Raw genomic sequence first — 16,667 nt, 5'->3', positions numbered from 1 at the left:
CATTATATAGCTACATATATATAATATGTAGTAGAGCACATGCATAATAATATTAATATTAATTAAACTTTTAAATATTTTAAATGAATATTTTCAATCTTATTAAACACCAACACCAATTAAGCAGCACGTGTCAACTTAATAAAGCCAAATATATATTTCACAAAATCAATAACTAAGTAAATGTGGGTTAAACAGGTCTAACATATACTGAATAATGTCAAAAATAAATATATATTTATATATGTGTGTGTGTGTATATATATATATTTATGTGTGTGTGTATATATATATATATATGTGTGTGTATATATATATTTATATATGTGTGTGTGTGTGTATATATATATTTATATGTGTGTGTGTATATATATATTTATATGTGTGTGTGTATATATATATATTTATATGTGTGTGTGTATATATATATATTTATATGTGTGTGTGTGTATATATATATATATTTATATATGTGTGTGTGTATATATATATATATATTTATATATGTGTGTGTGTATATATATATATATATTTATATGTGTGTGTGTGTATATATATATATATTTATATGTGTGTGTATATATATATATATTTATATATGTGTGTGTATATATATATATTTATATATGTGTGTGTATATATATATATATATTTATGCATGTGTGTGTATATATATATATATTTATATATGTGTGTGTATATATATATATACATACATATGTATATGTGTGTGTGTGTGTATATATATATATATATATATATATATATATAATAAAGGAAGAAAGGTAGGTAGACTAGGCTGTGGTGGGTTCACTCTCTGCACTCTGGCGTTGATCAGCTGATCAGCTGGAGGCCTCTGTGGCTCTGTGTGGAGCAGCCAGCAGGAGTCTCGCTGCCTCGCGCGCGGAGTTTGTGGGGAAAGTGAATAACCCAAAAGAGAAAAACCCAAAGCCTGCAGGACGGAAGTGCAGGAGAGCAGGGCAGGAGAGAGAGAGAGAGAGAGAGAGAGAGAGAGAGAGAGAGAGAGAGAGAGCTGAGAGACAGAGAGAGAGAGAGAGAGAGAGAGAGAGAGAGAGAGAGAGAGAGAGACAGAGAGAGAGAGAGAGAGAGAGAGAGAGAGAGAGAGAGAGAGAGAGAGAGAGAGAGAGGTCGCTGGATAGTTGTGAGTGATGGTGGCGAGGCGGGTGTAGCGCCGGCTCTGTAGCAGCTGGCCGGACAGTCTGGAGGTGGAGAGGAAGGAGAAAATGGGACTCCCGACTCTGGAGTTTAGCGACGCTTTTCTGGACAGCCCGGACTTCAGAGACCGGCTGAAATGCCATGAAATTGAGCTCGAGCGAACCAACAAGTTCATCAAGGAGCTGATCAAAGACGGAAACTCTCTCATAGGAGCCCTGAAAAGTAAGTGGAGGTGACTGACCCCCTGCCTCACCCCCTGCCTCACCCCCTGCCTCACACCCTGCCTCCCCTCACACTGCAGCCCGGTCAGCGGTTCGGTCAGCACTGTCATTCAGAGCTTTCCAGCTCCGGCCGGTGGGGTAGTGGTCTCTGAGGGGGGGTTGGGGGTGGGGGGGGGGTCTGTTTCTTTGGTGAAAAGCATTATTAATTACTGTGTGTATATTAATATTCTTTAGTGATTTGGGCAGAAAAACATTTGGAAACATCTCATATCCTGAGAAGAATCACAGTGAGGTGTCCCAGGGTCCTGTTAGAACACACAGAACAGAAAGTAGTGCCACTTTTAAAGAACCCGTGTCCGGGAAACAGCTCCCTTTTTGGAGATATTTGGATGGATTTAATGTTGATGAAGTTTCAGGAGGTGCCAGCCACTCCCCCAGTCCACATGGAAACACGGCCTGTAAAGAGTTTGTTGTTTTTGTGACTTTCTGGCATAAAAAACAGCATAAAATCAGCTTTTTAATGAAGCACGGTCAGTTTTTTATCAATTGGCCAATCAGAAAGAGAAATGGAGCTTTTGGGACCTTATTAGTTGATGTTCTTGGTCATTGAGAGTATAATTGATCATATCAGATAATTTAATAGACGTTCTCACACTGCAGATTCTTTTTCTTAATATGTATTTATTCATCAATGTCCAGTTAATTAGTGTAATTTGAACCAGCCACATGTTTCACATCCATGAAAACACTCTGAGAACTTTACCAGTTACCATCACAGTGTGATTAGCTATTAATTCCAGTCCACTTTGACTGACCACCCACAGCATTGTCAGAAGAGTGGAGTCATTTATCATGCCATGTTAACATAGAACCCCTACTACACACGTATCTATACGGGCCTCATCAGAGGTGGGCAATCTGGCGATGTGTTCACATCATCGTGATAAATGACGCCGCGGTTCGCTCATCTGAGTGTACTGTGGGTGGTCAGTCAAACTAGGCTGACCACCCACATCTATACTGTTCAGAAGAGCAGGCCGCGGTGTCGTTTATCACACCACTGTATGCTCTTTTATCTATACTGACCTCGGCAGAGGTGGGTAGCTACGCCCACATGTGTCCAGATATTTGTATTTATTTATTTATTTATTTATTTATTTATAACAGATGTTTTGGCATCCTCTGTCCACATATAAACACTTTTTTATGTTATGATTTAAGTTTTATTGCTTATGTTGTTCACTATATACGAATTAATATGTTTTTTGAGATTCATCCAGACACATGCATGTGTTGTGACGTCAGCATTTTCATAAAGCTTGGCTTTCCCGTCCGTACGACAACACTTAAAAAACAGAGCTTTCAAAAATCTCCACCTGGCTCAATCTCAAATACCCCCTTACTCCCTATATAGTGAACTACGCAAGTCATAACACTACATCGTCTACACTCAGATAGCCCTCGACTTCAGATTTCCTCATCTGAACGAATATAATCCAGGTCTGTTACAGATATATAAATAATGACCCTCTGTTAAGATTTAGAATCTGTCACTTCCTGACTTGTGTAGTACCCTACATAGGGAGCGGTGTGTCATTTGGGATTAAACCCAAATGTTTTCTTCTTTCTTCTTTGTGGTGTTTTGAAGTGTCTCTCTTTCTTTCACACTTACAGGGCTAGCATGCTCATGCAAGCGTTTTTGTCTCGGTGTGGACGAAAATCTCTGTTTTTAGAAATATCCGGCTACATGTGGGCGGGGCCTTAGATCAGTATATTTTTTGTCTGGGTGTTTTCAGATGACACTTAAAATCAACTTTTTAATGAAGCATGATCATTTTTTAATTGAATTGGCCAATCAGAAATAGAAATTAAGCTTTTTGGGACCTTATTAGTTGATGTTCTTGGTCATCGTGAGTATAATGGATCATATCAGATAAATTAATAGATGTTCTCTCACTGCATATGTAATTATTCACCAGTGTCCAGTTAATTAGTGTCATTTGAATCAGCCACATGTTTCACATCCATGAAAACACTCAGCAGGTAGTTCAGAGAACCTACAGGGTACTCATTTATTATTATTATTTTTTCTATTTAATCTATTAAATGTTCTGTACAAGGCCATTTGGTTGAGCACTTAGACGCTCGTCCTTTCAAGATTGAGCATGGTAATTTAGGCCGGAAGTATAACAGTAAGAATATCGAGTACACCCTTCTTGGTACACCCAGTATCTCTCAGTGTAGGAACATCCTATGCCAGCTGATACTGGATGTACTAGATGTACTAAGACGTTCCTCAGCAGGTCTACAGGGAACAGCCGTGGAGGCGTATTGGGCCTCATATGTTTTTTCCTCTTCTGTTTATTTTTGCTCGAGGAGATTTCGGGGTTACGTTACCTTCTTCTGCTGACCGTTTCTGAAAGCAAGAGGATGACCATCAAAGTTCTGCTGGTTTATTAAGTATCTATACCCTCAAAAAAAATGGATTCGGTCCCCCTTGTGCCCCCACAACAGATCTGACCTTTCGAGGCATGGCCTCCACAAGACCTCTGAAGGTGTCCTGCTGTGGTATCAAGACTAATGTTAGCAGCAGATCCTGTAAGTCCTGAAAGGTGTGAGGTGGGCGGGGCCTCCATGGATTAGATCAATGAGCCCAAGGTGCCCATTGATGCCCAGGTTGTCCTTTCTTGGAGAACGTTTGTGGTGACTACGACATACCAGTGTTCTAAACCAAGTCGTTTATCTAGAACACCTCCATCGCCTTCAAGACCTGACTGTTCACTCACTGCCTAATATGTAGCTCCACCCCTCGACAGACAGGAGCCGCCGTAGATGAAGATGATCAATGTTTTTCACTTCAGCTGTCAGTGGTGCTAATGTTATGGCTAATGTAAAGGATTCATTACACATATACACTGATAACTGGTACAGTGTTAATCTGACTTAAGCCGTGGTCACGTCAGGCGTTCACAGTTTGTGTCTCCTTGTGAAATGGACGTGGCTGAGGCTGGACCAGAAAGCTGCTCCCTCCATTTGTCCATCGTAAACCGTAAAAACACAAAATTAATAATTCTACCCAAGCACTGGATGCTGGCGAGAGCACACTGCTGCTCATCCAGTCACAGTGGTTTATAACTGTGGTGGTTGGCAGCAGTGAGGGAAACTCTGTGTGGAGCTGAGCTTAGCTTGAAGCTAACTTAGCACAGAGTTTGCTGCAGTAGGCCTACACTCCTCTACACCCCCACCCCAAAGAGAAGTACTAATGTTAGGACATTTTACATAAGAGATGAAATGCAGTGAGACTAGACTGCAAATCAAGCTTCCCTGACTATTTATTTAGATCCATTTTCAGATTTTTGCATAAATTATTATTATTATTATTATTATTATTATTACCGAGAGCACCGATACCATGAAGCTTACTGATGGCATTTTTTTCATTTTTTTTTAATAACCAATCAAATAACCAGTAAAAGCCAGTCGTAAATAATTATTACCATAAAACATTACCATTTAATGGAACTTTTGTTCCATTAAATTTGTTTGTTTGTTGTTTTTGTGACTTTATGGCACAAAAAACAGCATAAAATCAGCTTTTTAATGAAGCACGGTCAGTCTTTAATCAATCGGCCAATCAGAAAGAGAAATGGAGCTTTCTGTGACCTTATTAGTTGATGTTCTTGGTCATCGTGAGTACAGTTTTTTACAAGTATTCAAACAACCAGTAAAAAACAGTCTTACAGCACCTTGTCTGTTTCCATGTGATGTTAATTGGTTCTGAAACCAGTAGTTACAGCAGCTCATTTAAAGGAAACTCTGAAGTTTAGTAGCTTTTTACACAGAGGCGTGAACCTGAATGTGAAATCACTGCAGAAGCTCTTTCTGTTTCTAAACTGGTGTTTTTTTTCCACGTCTCTGAAATGTGAATTTAAACTAAATTTAAAACTTTTTTTTTTTTTAAATAATTATTTTACTGTCCTGCACCGAAGTGGTGGAACGAACTTCCCCTGGGTGTCCGAATAGCAAAGTCCAATACTCGCTGTCCTCAAACCCAGACTGAAGACCCTCCTCTTCTGAGAGTACTCAGGCGAAGAGAAGAGTATTATGGTCTCCATACTGACTTGTGTTTAGTAGAGTCTAAGATTAGAGGATCTCTGAATTTTAGTCTATTTAAACTAGCTGAGGTTCTTCTTGAGTAAACAGTGAAGCTCTTTTGTAAGTGGCTCTGGATAAATGCTGATAAATACCTTAAATGTAAATGACCAATCAACTAATCAGATGTATTATCCATACGTTTGAGCTACACAGTGGTTTAACCTGCTATACTGCTCAGATAACTTCTACAGCTGTGAACAGATGCCAGAAGAAAGCAGAAATGATTCTACCGGGGAGGTCGATCGTGTATAAGGGGGATAAGGGGCAGGGGAGGAGCCTGGTCACAAGTCGGCCTGTCTGTCATGGACGGACGTGATGCAGTTGGTGCTTCCAAGATGATTCCCATAAGGATTGCGTTAAGTAACCCACCGTTGCTCCACGTTAAACTGCAGAGACACCTCTTCTTCCTGCATTTACTTTACAGCTCCGCCCCAGACAGGTCTGTCTGACCAATCAGCAGAGAGAATGTTCTCATGTGGTCTGTTGTGACACATTTTGGTGCACTTGGATTTTTTCCCCTGTGTGACAAGAGGAAATGCTCCCAGTTTACAAACTCCTAACCAGATTCCGACCAGAGCAAACCAGCTATAGGTGTGTACGGTCTGGGTACGTGCGGGAAAACTGTTCCCGGCAGAGTCAGCCCAGGCAATTGGTAGTGTATGAATAACTGACGGTGGGAGGAAAGTTTGGGTCTGGGCTTAAATTAATGTGCAGTGATTATGTCTGGAAGGCTCTGGCCCCACTTCCAGCTCCTGCATTATCAGGCTGTCAAGGCAGGGCTGTAAAATGGCAATATTGTCTCTTTATTTTAACACAGAGGTACTTCTCTAAGATAAAGACGTCTTCCACTTAAAGATAAAGCGCTTGGCCTCCAGACTGTTGCAGCCGCTTATAATGGGCTATTGTAATGGCACACATTAAAAACGCTGGCAAAACGCACTTATTGTCTGAGAAGGATTTTTTATGATGGACCTGCCGCGTTCAGGCTCCACGTCGTTGCCTTTGCAGAGAGTGTAGAAAATGAAACGGGAACCTTGCCTTTGAGAAGCTCCCTTTCAGTCTCCATCGCAAGTCTCGCAAGTTCCGCAAAGGCGTCAGCACCTAGTTTCATATCAGGTGGCCTTGTGTTTAAAATAAACAAAGCAGAGGCTTGATTCCACTTAACCAGACTGTAGTATCCGGGTTGAGAGTAGATAAAGGCTAATCTAACTCAAAACAGGACTTGTTGGAAAGACAGTCAGTAAAACACTTGTTTTTGGACGCTGAGCTGAAGAATGTCCAATGGGGGGCTGCTGTAGGGGTGGAATAGTGGTCAGTAAGGTCCTAATAATTATGTTTCCTTGGTAAAAGCATAGAGTTACTCTTAGTTGAGAAGTAGGGCTGGGTGATATTGTAAAAATACTAGATCACAATATTTAAAGACTTTTTTTTCGTGACACATGATATTTATCACGATACATTCAGTAAATCACAGACTAAAAAAATCAGTATCTACAGATTCTTATAAACTGCTATTCAGATCCTCTCCTGTACTGAATACAGAGATTTCTACTCAACATCTGCTGCTCTTCATCTAATGAACCCTTCAGTCTAATTAAACCTGCAGCTGATCAGTGTTTATTAAGCACTAACAGTCTCCTCCATATGATTAGAGAAGCTTATTGGTATCACCATAACAAAATTTATCCCGATACGATAAAATATCATCATATTGCCCAGCTGTAATCTGAAGTGTGCCAAATGTAGGTTTGTAAGGATTGTTTGGGATGAGCTGGGGAGTTGGGGATGATGAGGTGGGGTGGTGATTAGAGGTGGGCAATATGACAATATTTTATCGTATCGGGATAAATTTCCACGTTATCGTGTTTCACAATAAGCTTTTATGAGTGTATTGTGGATATCAGCAGTGCTTAAAGAGCACTGATTAACTGCATGTTTAATTACAAAGATTCTAATCAGTCTTATTTAATTCCTTGCAGTGAAGCAAATTTCAAATCACAGTACTCAGTATGGGAGAGTATTTGTATAGCAGATTTTATTGTTAAAATATTGCGATAAATATCATATATCGTACAAAATGCCTTTAAATATCATGATATCAAATTTTTCCGTATCGCCCAGCTCTAGTGGTGATCATCGTCCAACATTCTGACCTGACTCTAATGCTCTAGTTGCTGAATGCAGTCAAATCCCCACAGCAATGTTCCTCCAGAATTTAGTAGAAAGCCTTCTTTCCTGGACAGTAGAGACAGTTACTCCTACAAAAGCAGGATCAGCTCTTTTTAATCCACTTGATTTCAAAAGAAAGTGAATAAGCAGGTGTCCCAATACTTAGTGTACATCAGTCTTAAAGGCACAGTAACAGAAAATAGGCTGGTTGATTCTAAGAGATTAAGGAAAATGTGAATACAGGCCCTTTAAGACCTCCTCCCTACCTGCTTCTGAAAGACGTGCCCATTCACATCCACAGGTTCTTTTGTCTCCTTAGAGGGAGACGTTGTCAGCAGTAAGAGCCCATATGCAGCAGATAGAGGTGGAACAGCTCTGGAGTGCCTGTCCCTTTAATAAAGTCCCCTACTCTACCTCGGAACAAACTAGTACAAATGCCACTGTGCGTAATGACTTGTAAGGCGGCTCAGGAGCTCGGCGTGTTTTCATTCTCTTCTCTCAGTGGAACAATGGGGAGCGTGTCATTTCCAAAGGTCAGATGCCCCTGTGGTTAATTTCTCCCATGACTCCTGTGTCTCGGGAAAGGGGATAACACTCATCCTCACTGTCAGTGGCGGTTAGGCCCTTTAAAAAGGACACATCTTAGTGGTTAAAGTGCCATACTTCAGCCTCCTTCCACTTATTGCCACTAAGTCCTGGTAGGTCTGTGCTGCTGATGTGGGTTTGAGCAGTCTATTTTAATTTAGGCTTTATTTTTATGGATGTTGGGATCTGTTCCAAGTCGATTCAGGCACAATTTAATGGATCAGGTATGGAATTAGTGCATTGCAAGATACGTGGATGTAGTAGGCTGTCACAAGAATCGATGGTTTGGTACCGAATTAATGATAAAATTAAAAAATGTATGAAAATTAGTGACATCACCTAGTATGTAGATACAAATACAGATAAAAAAAACACATTTCCTTTTTAATCTGGTGACCAATGGAAGGTTTGAGGGTATTTTCCTTGGAAAGTACAGATTTTACAAAATAATACTTGAGTATTAATCAATAATACTATTGTAATATTACAATATTATTATTCAAATAATACTAAAATTAATACTAAATAATAAATAAGTATTTCCACCTGATTGTCTTATTTAAAAAATGGTTTTAATAGAGATAATACTCTTATGTCTGTTTTTATGGATATTCTGTTTAAATGTACCGTAATATATGGTTCTAGTGCTAGTTCTAGTTTTTTACGTCCTCCAGACGTTTGTCTGTGAACTTTGCAGAACAAGAAGCCTTTTGCAAGCTGTGATACTTGCCAGAGGGGGTATTGCTAAGCACTGACCGTGCAAGGTACCCAATCTTTTGCTTTGGGCCTTGTCTAGGCCTTTTTCATTTATTTATTCATTTATTTTTAAAAAACGCAAATAACAGAAATGCAAAAATATTTTAATATTTAAAATATTTAAAATATTACAGAATTTTAAATGTCACCTTTTAGAGGCTTTGATCAAAGGTGCCCAAACTTTTGCATGACACTGTATCTCCATAATTGTAGCACAGTGTTTTGCGTGTCTGGGATTTTCTGAAGGTCTGACGCATTTTAAGGGTTCAGATCATAGAAACCCGTTTATTTTTGAGTGGAAATGTAATAAAGTAAATCTGTAAATAATCAGAATCCCCCCAAGAGCATGACGATGCCTCAGAGCCTCTCCTGATGAGATCCTTCATCTCATTTGCTCAACTTCTTTCAGGATGACTTTCAGGATGTTCTAATGTTCTCTCGCGTTCCTGCAGTCATGATTAGTTCCATCCAAGCACTCCTGGGTGCTTCTGGGTCAGAGGTCGGTCTGATCAAAGAGCCTTACCCTTTAAGAAGGAGATTAAGGCTGTTCAGGTCTACACTAATGCAGATCTCTGATCTACAGAAGCCGCTGCCTGCTGGACTGAGAGAGCAGGCTTGGTCATAATCGTCTACAATCGTCACTGATAAAGGAGGAGGGCGGAGGGCTGAACGATGCTGTAAAGAAACAGGACATTGTGATACTTTCGTGATATTTTGGTGATAAGTATTGTGATATATATCAAAAATGAGAGTCAAAGCAAGGGTTATTTGTCATTTACACACCATTGTATTGACATTTTGGTTGTAAGGTGTGTGTATATATATGTATCTGTATGTGTGTGTATATATATATATTATATTATATATATATACACCCAGCTCTCATGTCTCGGCCTGCTCTCCACTAGTCTTTCACATTGCTGTTGGGGCTTTATGCCGTTCACAGTCTGCAGATCCTTTCCGTACACGTAGAGATGCTAATTTTTACACATGACCCCACAGGACTGACCACCACAGTGAAGGTGGTATTTGGGTGGTGGTCTATTGGCTTGCTATTCCAATGCAAGTAAAAAAAAATCATTGACCTGCCCATGCTCTTGATTCTTCTACCTGTCTGGAGTATCTCTCCTCATTTAGCTGGAGAAGTGACGGCACCAGACAAGTCAGTGGAGGGAGTTTGATGCACAGGGTGATGTTCTGCTGGGAAACACAGACAGTCCAGGCATTCATGTGGACGTTGCAGAGAGCCCTTTTAGAAGGATAATGCGGTTTGAGGAACAAGGCGAAGAGTTCAAGATGTTGCTCTGGTGTTCCACAGATCTCAGTACGAACAAGCTTCTCTGGGATGTGCTGGAACAGCAAGTCCGGAGCCGTTCCGGAGGCTCCAGTTTGCAACTTGCTGGACTTTGACATTTTTGTGCTGGATACCAATTTGGACGCTTTTAAGAGGTCTTGTGGAGTCCATGCCTTGGTGGGTTGGAGCTGTTTTGGTGGCACATGAAGAACCAACAGCATATTAGGCAGGTCATAATGTTTTGGCTCATTTGTGCGTCTTTATTGCTTTACTTTTTATAGAACTTTAACAGGAAATGCAATGGAAGTAGGGCGGTTCTTGGCTGACATTAGCAGTTATCAGAATTTGTAATTGCCTAAAATCGGCATCGTTATCAGTCACAGCATGGTCACATCGGTCGAGAGGCCTACTCTTAAACCACTACTGCCATTACCTGGCCCTATTTGTATAGATTTTTATAACTGTTATTGTCATAAAGCAGCTTCACACAATCAATAATTAGTAAAAGACAAGAAATCAACAACATATAAACACATGAAAACCTAAGACCCCCAATCAGCAGCCAAAGACCACAGTGGCAAAGAGAAACTCCCTCAGAGCTGGAGGAAGAAACCTTGGGAGGAGCCAAGACTCACAAGGGGGACCCGACCCATCTACCCTCCTCTGATCAGAACTATTGATAAATTATTGATAAAAGTTATTAAACCATCTAAACTGTTGAACTGCTCTGATTATAATCATAATATAATAATCATGGTGTCGTAGAACTGAATAAAGTCATTCAGCACTGAGAATCGGCGGCCGGTGGAGCAACACAGTGACATTTCAGACATGTTTTGCTGCTTCTTCTTTTTTTTCTTTCTTTTTTCTTTTCTAAGCGCTCTGGCTCGTCAGTGTGTTGTCTGTTCGGATCTCTCAGCCCTTCTGGGAGCTTGATGTGTTTATGTGAGTAAGAGCAATGCTCTTGAGGCTTGGCCACAGGAAATGCGCAGTAAACAAGGTTGTGTAACCATGTCCTTTTTCTTCCCTCTGATAATGTTTGTCAGTAAGTCGTGTGCATGTGTGTGTGTGTTTGTGTGTGTGTGTGAATGTGTGTGTGTGTTTGTCAGGATCTCGCTGTCTTTGTGTTGTAGGCATTGTGCCAAAGCTTAATGCTCATACCCATCATATTAGTCAGTTCGACTTCGATGGGTCACAGCGTTTGAAGTATGGCCGACATGTCTCATATCACAATGCCCCAAGGAAAGCAGCCGTTCTGTATATATACACACACGCTATGTGGACAAAAGTATTGGGACACCTGCTCATTCACGGTTTCTTCAGAAGTCAAGGGTATCTCTACTGTCCAGGGAAGAAGACTTTCAGCTGGATTCCGGATTTTAACATTGCTGTGAGAATTTGATTTGATTTGATTTGGTTCAAGAGTGTTAGTGAGGTCAGGATGTTGAATGAATCCCACCTCACCTCATCCCCATCCCATCCCAAAAGTCATGGATGGAGCTCCACCATCCATCATTCCAGAGAACAACACAGCTCCTCAATGCTGGGGGCTTAATACCCCTCAACTAGCCCACGGCGCATATAGCTTCAGGATGTTAGTCCTATTCTATTGGCAGTATTTCTCTACATTTGCACCTCTAAGTCAGCAATGTGTGCAACTAAAAAAAAGTAGCTGAATGCGTTCATTAGAAGGGGTGTCCACAAACATTTGGACATATAGTGTGTGTTATAGAGGGAGCTTCCTGCTCTAGGGCCGTTGAGGTTGAGAGGAAGTGAATGTTCAGTGTGTCAGTGGCCCCTGCAGAAGCACTCCCACAAGCCAAATCCAGGCCCGTATCCTCATTTCGGAACTCGTGTGTTTGGCAGGATCTTGTGCGTCTGCATTCACAGCGGCAACAAGAGGCCAAACTAAAGAGACAACAGCCAGACTCCAGCAGCAGCTCGTAGCGCCTCGGCAGCACATCCACCTACTTTAAAGCCTTTTCATCTGCACTGTGGGTTAGTGGGAACGGATGATGCAGGTAAAGGGAGCATAATTACTGTCTTGCTGAGAAGGTTCAAAAGCAGAACTGCTCAATCCTAAGATCGTCTTCCTCCTTTGCTCAAGTTTCGCTTTGCACAAGGTGGCGATGCTTCTGCTTCTGCCTGGCTGGTTTGACGGCACTGATCGCAGCTGGTCTGATGGTTGTTTTTTTTGCTGTTATGTGTTTGTTGATTTCACTGATGCTTTGCAAAATCCTCTTGCTGCAATCTTCCTGAGTGGAGGGGCCTGCTGCGTCCATTCTCCACACTAAGTATAAGTGACCTGTATAGACACCAGTGTAATATGTGGCTCAGCAGACTAATAGGAAAAGGTGCACGTATCTGTCACTGTACTAAGTACAGCGAAATGTGTACACACACACACACACATCCAGAGCAGTGGGCAGCCAACTCCAGCGCCAGGAGAGCCGAGAGAGGGCGAAGGGCCTTGCTCCAGGGCCCAACAGTGGCAACGCCCTGACACTTTGACCATGCTGCTTTGCCATCAGCAGCTGGAGCCTGAGAGTGCACAACTGGCCATGCTCTTTCTGGGTGGGTTGGTGGTCGGCACAGCCGTCAGAGCTGGGCATCTTAGGAGCTCTTAGTTCGCAGTCTGTTCTGCTGGCACCCGAATTCCCACAAGTTACCAAAGGATTGTGTCTCAGAACACATATTTACACTGGTTTACAGCTTTAGGATGGGACAACAAGACATGAAGGTGATAAATAGATGGTCTATCTTTTGGCATTTGTATGATCTGGGCAGAAGCAACAGCCTAAATCTGAAGTCTGCCGGACTCTGAAGCTTCTGGCCCTTAACCTCTAGGCCATCTGCATCTCCAGAAAGTCTGCATTCCTGGATCATGCTACAGTTTCATACATGTTAACCAATATAATATTAAACACTCTGGGCACGTTAGCTACGGTTAGGCGGTGGCTGACCTCACATGTATTGGAGGAGGCATTGCTTCTTGGGGTTGGAAAATTTGGGAAAAATTTCCCATAAATTACTGGTAACTTTTCATGAGAACTTTAGCTCGGGAACTTTGGAAATATTCCAAAATGTAAACTTTCCCTGGAAATTGTGAAAACCTTTATGAAAAATTTTAATTTTGCAAAAATTTATGGAAATGTATTGAAATTAATTGGAAATATTGGATAATTTAAAGGAAGTAAATCAAACACTATCATCAGTTTTCAACAGCAGACATGAAGCCATAACAATACAAATAATAACTGATATAGTTGCAAGCAGAACTTTATAAATGCTTAATTATTTCATATAATCAAAAGTTACAATCAAATACAATATGCAATCAAAAAACAATCCAAACTTGCTGGACATGTGATGTGGGAATGGACAGTGAGTGCAGGGGGTGTAGCTCTTCTCAATAGCCCTGCAGTGTGTAATGGGCCATTTGTCTGGGATTAAGGAGCAGCTTTGCTATTCGACTGTTTTGGTATTATATCTAAATATTTTAGCCAAGATTCCGCTTCAGTAGATTTTTTTACCAACTAAATATAAGTTTCTCACCTTTAGCTTTAAATATTCCCATTTTATTTCCGTTAATTCCCATAGTAAATTTCTTGACTTGCAGGTGATGGGGGATGTCCTCGTGAATGGGTGGATTCATTGGCTCAGCTAAACTGAGGAGACAGTTGGTGTATGTGAAAAAGTAAAAACGGCAAAAATTAAGATACAACGTTTTTGCTTGGAAGTTTTTCGGCCTTTACTGCTGACTGACAGCAACACCGACTATACGCCCCACATTAGTCTATACAGACAGGGCTGGGTATTCACCCAGGCATGGCTGTTTTGTCAAGTCTATATCTGGCAAGTGCGCTTCAGCAACATCTTCGAAATGGGGACACGGAGAACGCCTGCTTTGTCATTCCGTCCTATCCCCTGCATGCAGGCGCGGAGTGATTACTGCCGGAGACGCCGTTTGTCATGTTTGGCCCGCCGCTGCGGCCTCGTTTGCCTGATTCGGTTTGTCAGTGTTTAGACTGAATGTTTTCTGGGCTATAGAGGCTTGGCGAACAGACTCCTTCATGTCATACGGGCCTTTTCTGTTTGCGGGAGTGTTTCCATTTGAATGAAGCCGATAATGAAGGTTTTAACGAGGATGCTGTGGGCAGTTTGATTGGCATGGATGCTTCGTTTGGGCGGCTGACCGATTGCTCCCCTTCAGTGATTCTGGCGGAAGAATTCGGGTTGGTTTGGCAAAATGGTCCGTTTGTTGTTTTTATATAGAGGGGATAACTATTTTACATTATTTTATCATCTTTGTCTAATAATAATGTTTCAATAATTTAATAATATTTCTATTCTAATACCATTTATCAGTCTCATTTCACCAGGTTTGTAAGTATGCCTTTAAGACTGTCACACAGGCGTTTGGTTGTACATTTGCAGCTTGCTTAATTGCCATAGAAGAGCATTAACTGTAAAGTCACCATGCCCAATGCCATCCCAAAGATAGAGGCCTATAACGGCCTGTGGCACTGGGAGCACTGGGCTGTGGAGCAGTGGAATAGTGCTCTGGGGCTCTAAATGTACCTAATGTGGCCATCATCAGAATGCCATCAAATCCTTGCAGTGATGTTCCAGAATCCAGTGCAAGGCCCTTGCAGAACAGTAGAGGTTTTTACTGCAGCAAAGGGGAAACACACTTCCTATTATTACATTTGGTTCCATTAGCAGCTCTGGACGAAAAGGTGTCCACAAACTTTTGTAAAATTTGTACTTGTTCAAAAAGTGGTCCAGACTTAAACGCACGTATCAGCCTGTGAAGTTCAGACGGAAATGCTTAGACACATCGATCAGGAATATGCCTGGGTCCTTTGGGATGCTGCAGTTTTCTATTTTTAGCAGTCAGGAACAGTGCAGCGTTTAATCATTTCCCACAACATCCCCAGATCCAGTGACTTCTACAGATGGTCTCAGGTAACACTCGCTTGTCAGCTGTGTAAATTAAGGTTGGGCCATATCCACTTTATTTTTTCATATGGTCTTAAAGTTTTACTATGGTATACAGTAGAGCTGGACGATATGACCATATTTAATTGTATCGTGATGAATTTTGTTACGGTGATGATAATAAGCTTCTCTAATCATGTGGAGGAGACTGTTAGTGCTAATAAACACTGATCAGCTGCAGGTTTCATTACTAACAGTGTAATTAGACTGAAGGGTTCATTAGATGAAGAGCAGCAGATGTTGAGTAGAAATCACTGTATTCAGTACAGGAGAGGATCTGAACTGTAGTTTAGAAGATTCTGTAGATACTGATGTGTTTAGTCTGTGATTTACTGAATATATTGTGATAAATATCGTGTATTGCTAAAGACATTTTTGAATTAATAGGAACTATTGGATAATTTAAAGAAACTATATCATACACCATAATCAGTGTACTGTTTTCTTTTGTCAATAGTCATGAATGCATAACAATACAAATAATAACTACGACACATAGTTAGTTGCAAGCAGAACTTTATAGAACAGTCAAAAGTTCAATTACAAGAGCATTCTAATGGTCTTCAACATGTTAAATAAATAATTAATACATTTTAATTATTGGTTACAGAAAAAATATAGGTAGCTAGCATATGCTAGCCTTGGTAAGCTGACCTCTTGTTAGCCTGCTAGCTTTGGTAAGCTGACCTCTTGTTAGCCTGCTAGCCTTGGTAAGCTAGTCTGAAATGAAAATGTTCTTCTGTTCTGTTTTAGCTGGTTTAATGTTTCAATGCTGTTACTATCCATTAAAATATGAACTTCAGTGCGTACTCAACTGATTTGGGATCATATCTAATTATTTTAGGCAAAATTATGCTTCAGTATATTTTTTTTATACCAACTGTATGTAAAATATTTCACCTTTAGCTTAGAATATTTCCATTTTATTCCCATAATTAACTGTTAATTATCATGGTAAATTTCCAAACTGAAAATTCCTGGAATTTATCTACAACACATGACCACAGTCAGAGTTTGGTATCGGTACTTGGTATCAGTAGATACTTGAGAATCTGGTATCAGTATCGGAAAGGAAGAAGTAGTATTGATGCATCCCTCCGTGTAATGAATCCACTATATTTTCATAAACCATAATAATAATAATAATAATAATAATAATAATAATAATAATAATAATAAGGCTCTGTTCACATTACAAACCTCACTAATCAATTCAGATTTTCTGCTGAGATTGGATTTGGCTGTCTCGACGGTTCACTTTCATTAATTTCAGTGAGCTGAATCTGTTTGAATCTGTCTGAATCTGTTTG

The 16,667-nt window shown here is 40.6% G+C and overlaps 1 protein-coding gene across 4 annotated transcripts in view; it reads left to right on the top strand.

Moving 5' to 3' along the window:
• The first annotated feature begins 1,055 nt into the window (after positions 1-1,055).
• arhgap42b (Rho GTPase activating protein 42b) overlaps positions 1,056-16,667 on the top strand; it is a 138,534-nt gene continuing 122,922 nt past the window's right edge. For 2 of the 4 annotated variants that reach the window (XM_072694581.1, XM_072694580.1), the window contains exon 1: positions 1,056-1,398. In XM_072694581.1, coding sequence (XP_072550682.1) covers positions 1,245-1,398 — 154 coding nt within the window. In that variant the 5' untranslated portion in view covers positions 1,056-1,244. The remainder of the gene's footprint in view (positions 1,399-16,667) is intronic. The other 2 variants (XM_072694583.1, XM_072694582.1) reach the window with 1 other exon arrangement.

The sequence above is a fragment of the Salminus brasiliensis genome, chromosome 13, assembly GCF_030463535.1.
Source record: "Salminus brasiliensis chromosome 13, fSalBra1.hap2, whole genome shotgun sequence".
In the NCBI taxonomy this organism is placed as follows: domain Eukaryota; kingdom Metazoa; phylum Chordata; class Actinopteri; order Characiformes; family Bryconidae; genus Salminus; species Salminus brasiliensis.
The sequence above is the reverse complement of the archived record's forward strand: the minus strand, read 5'-3'. Positions and strand labels throughout refer to the sequence as shown.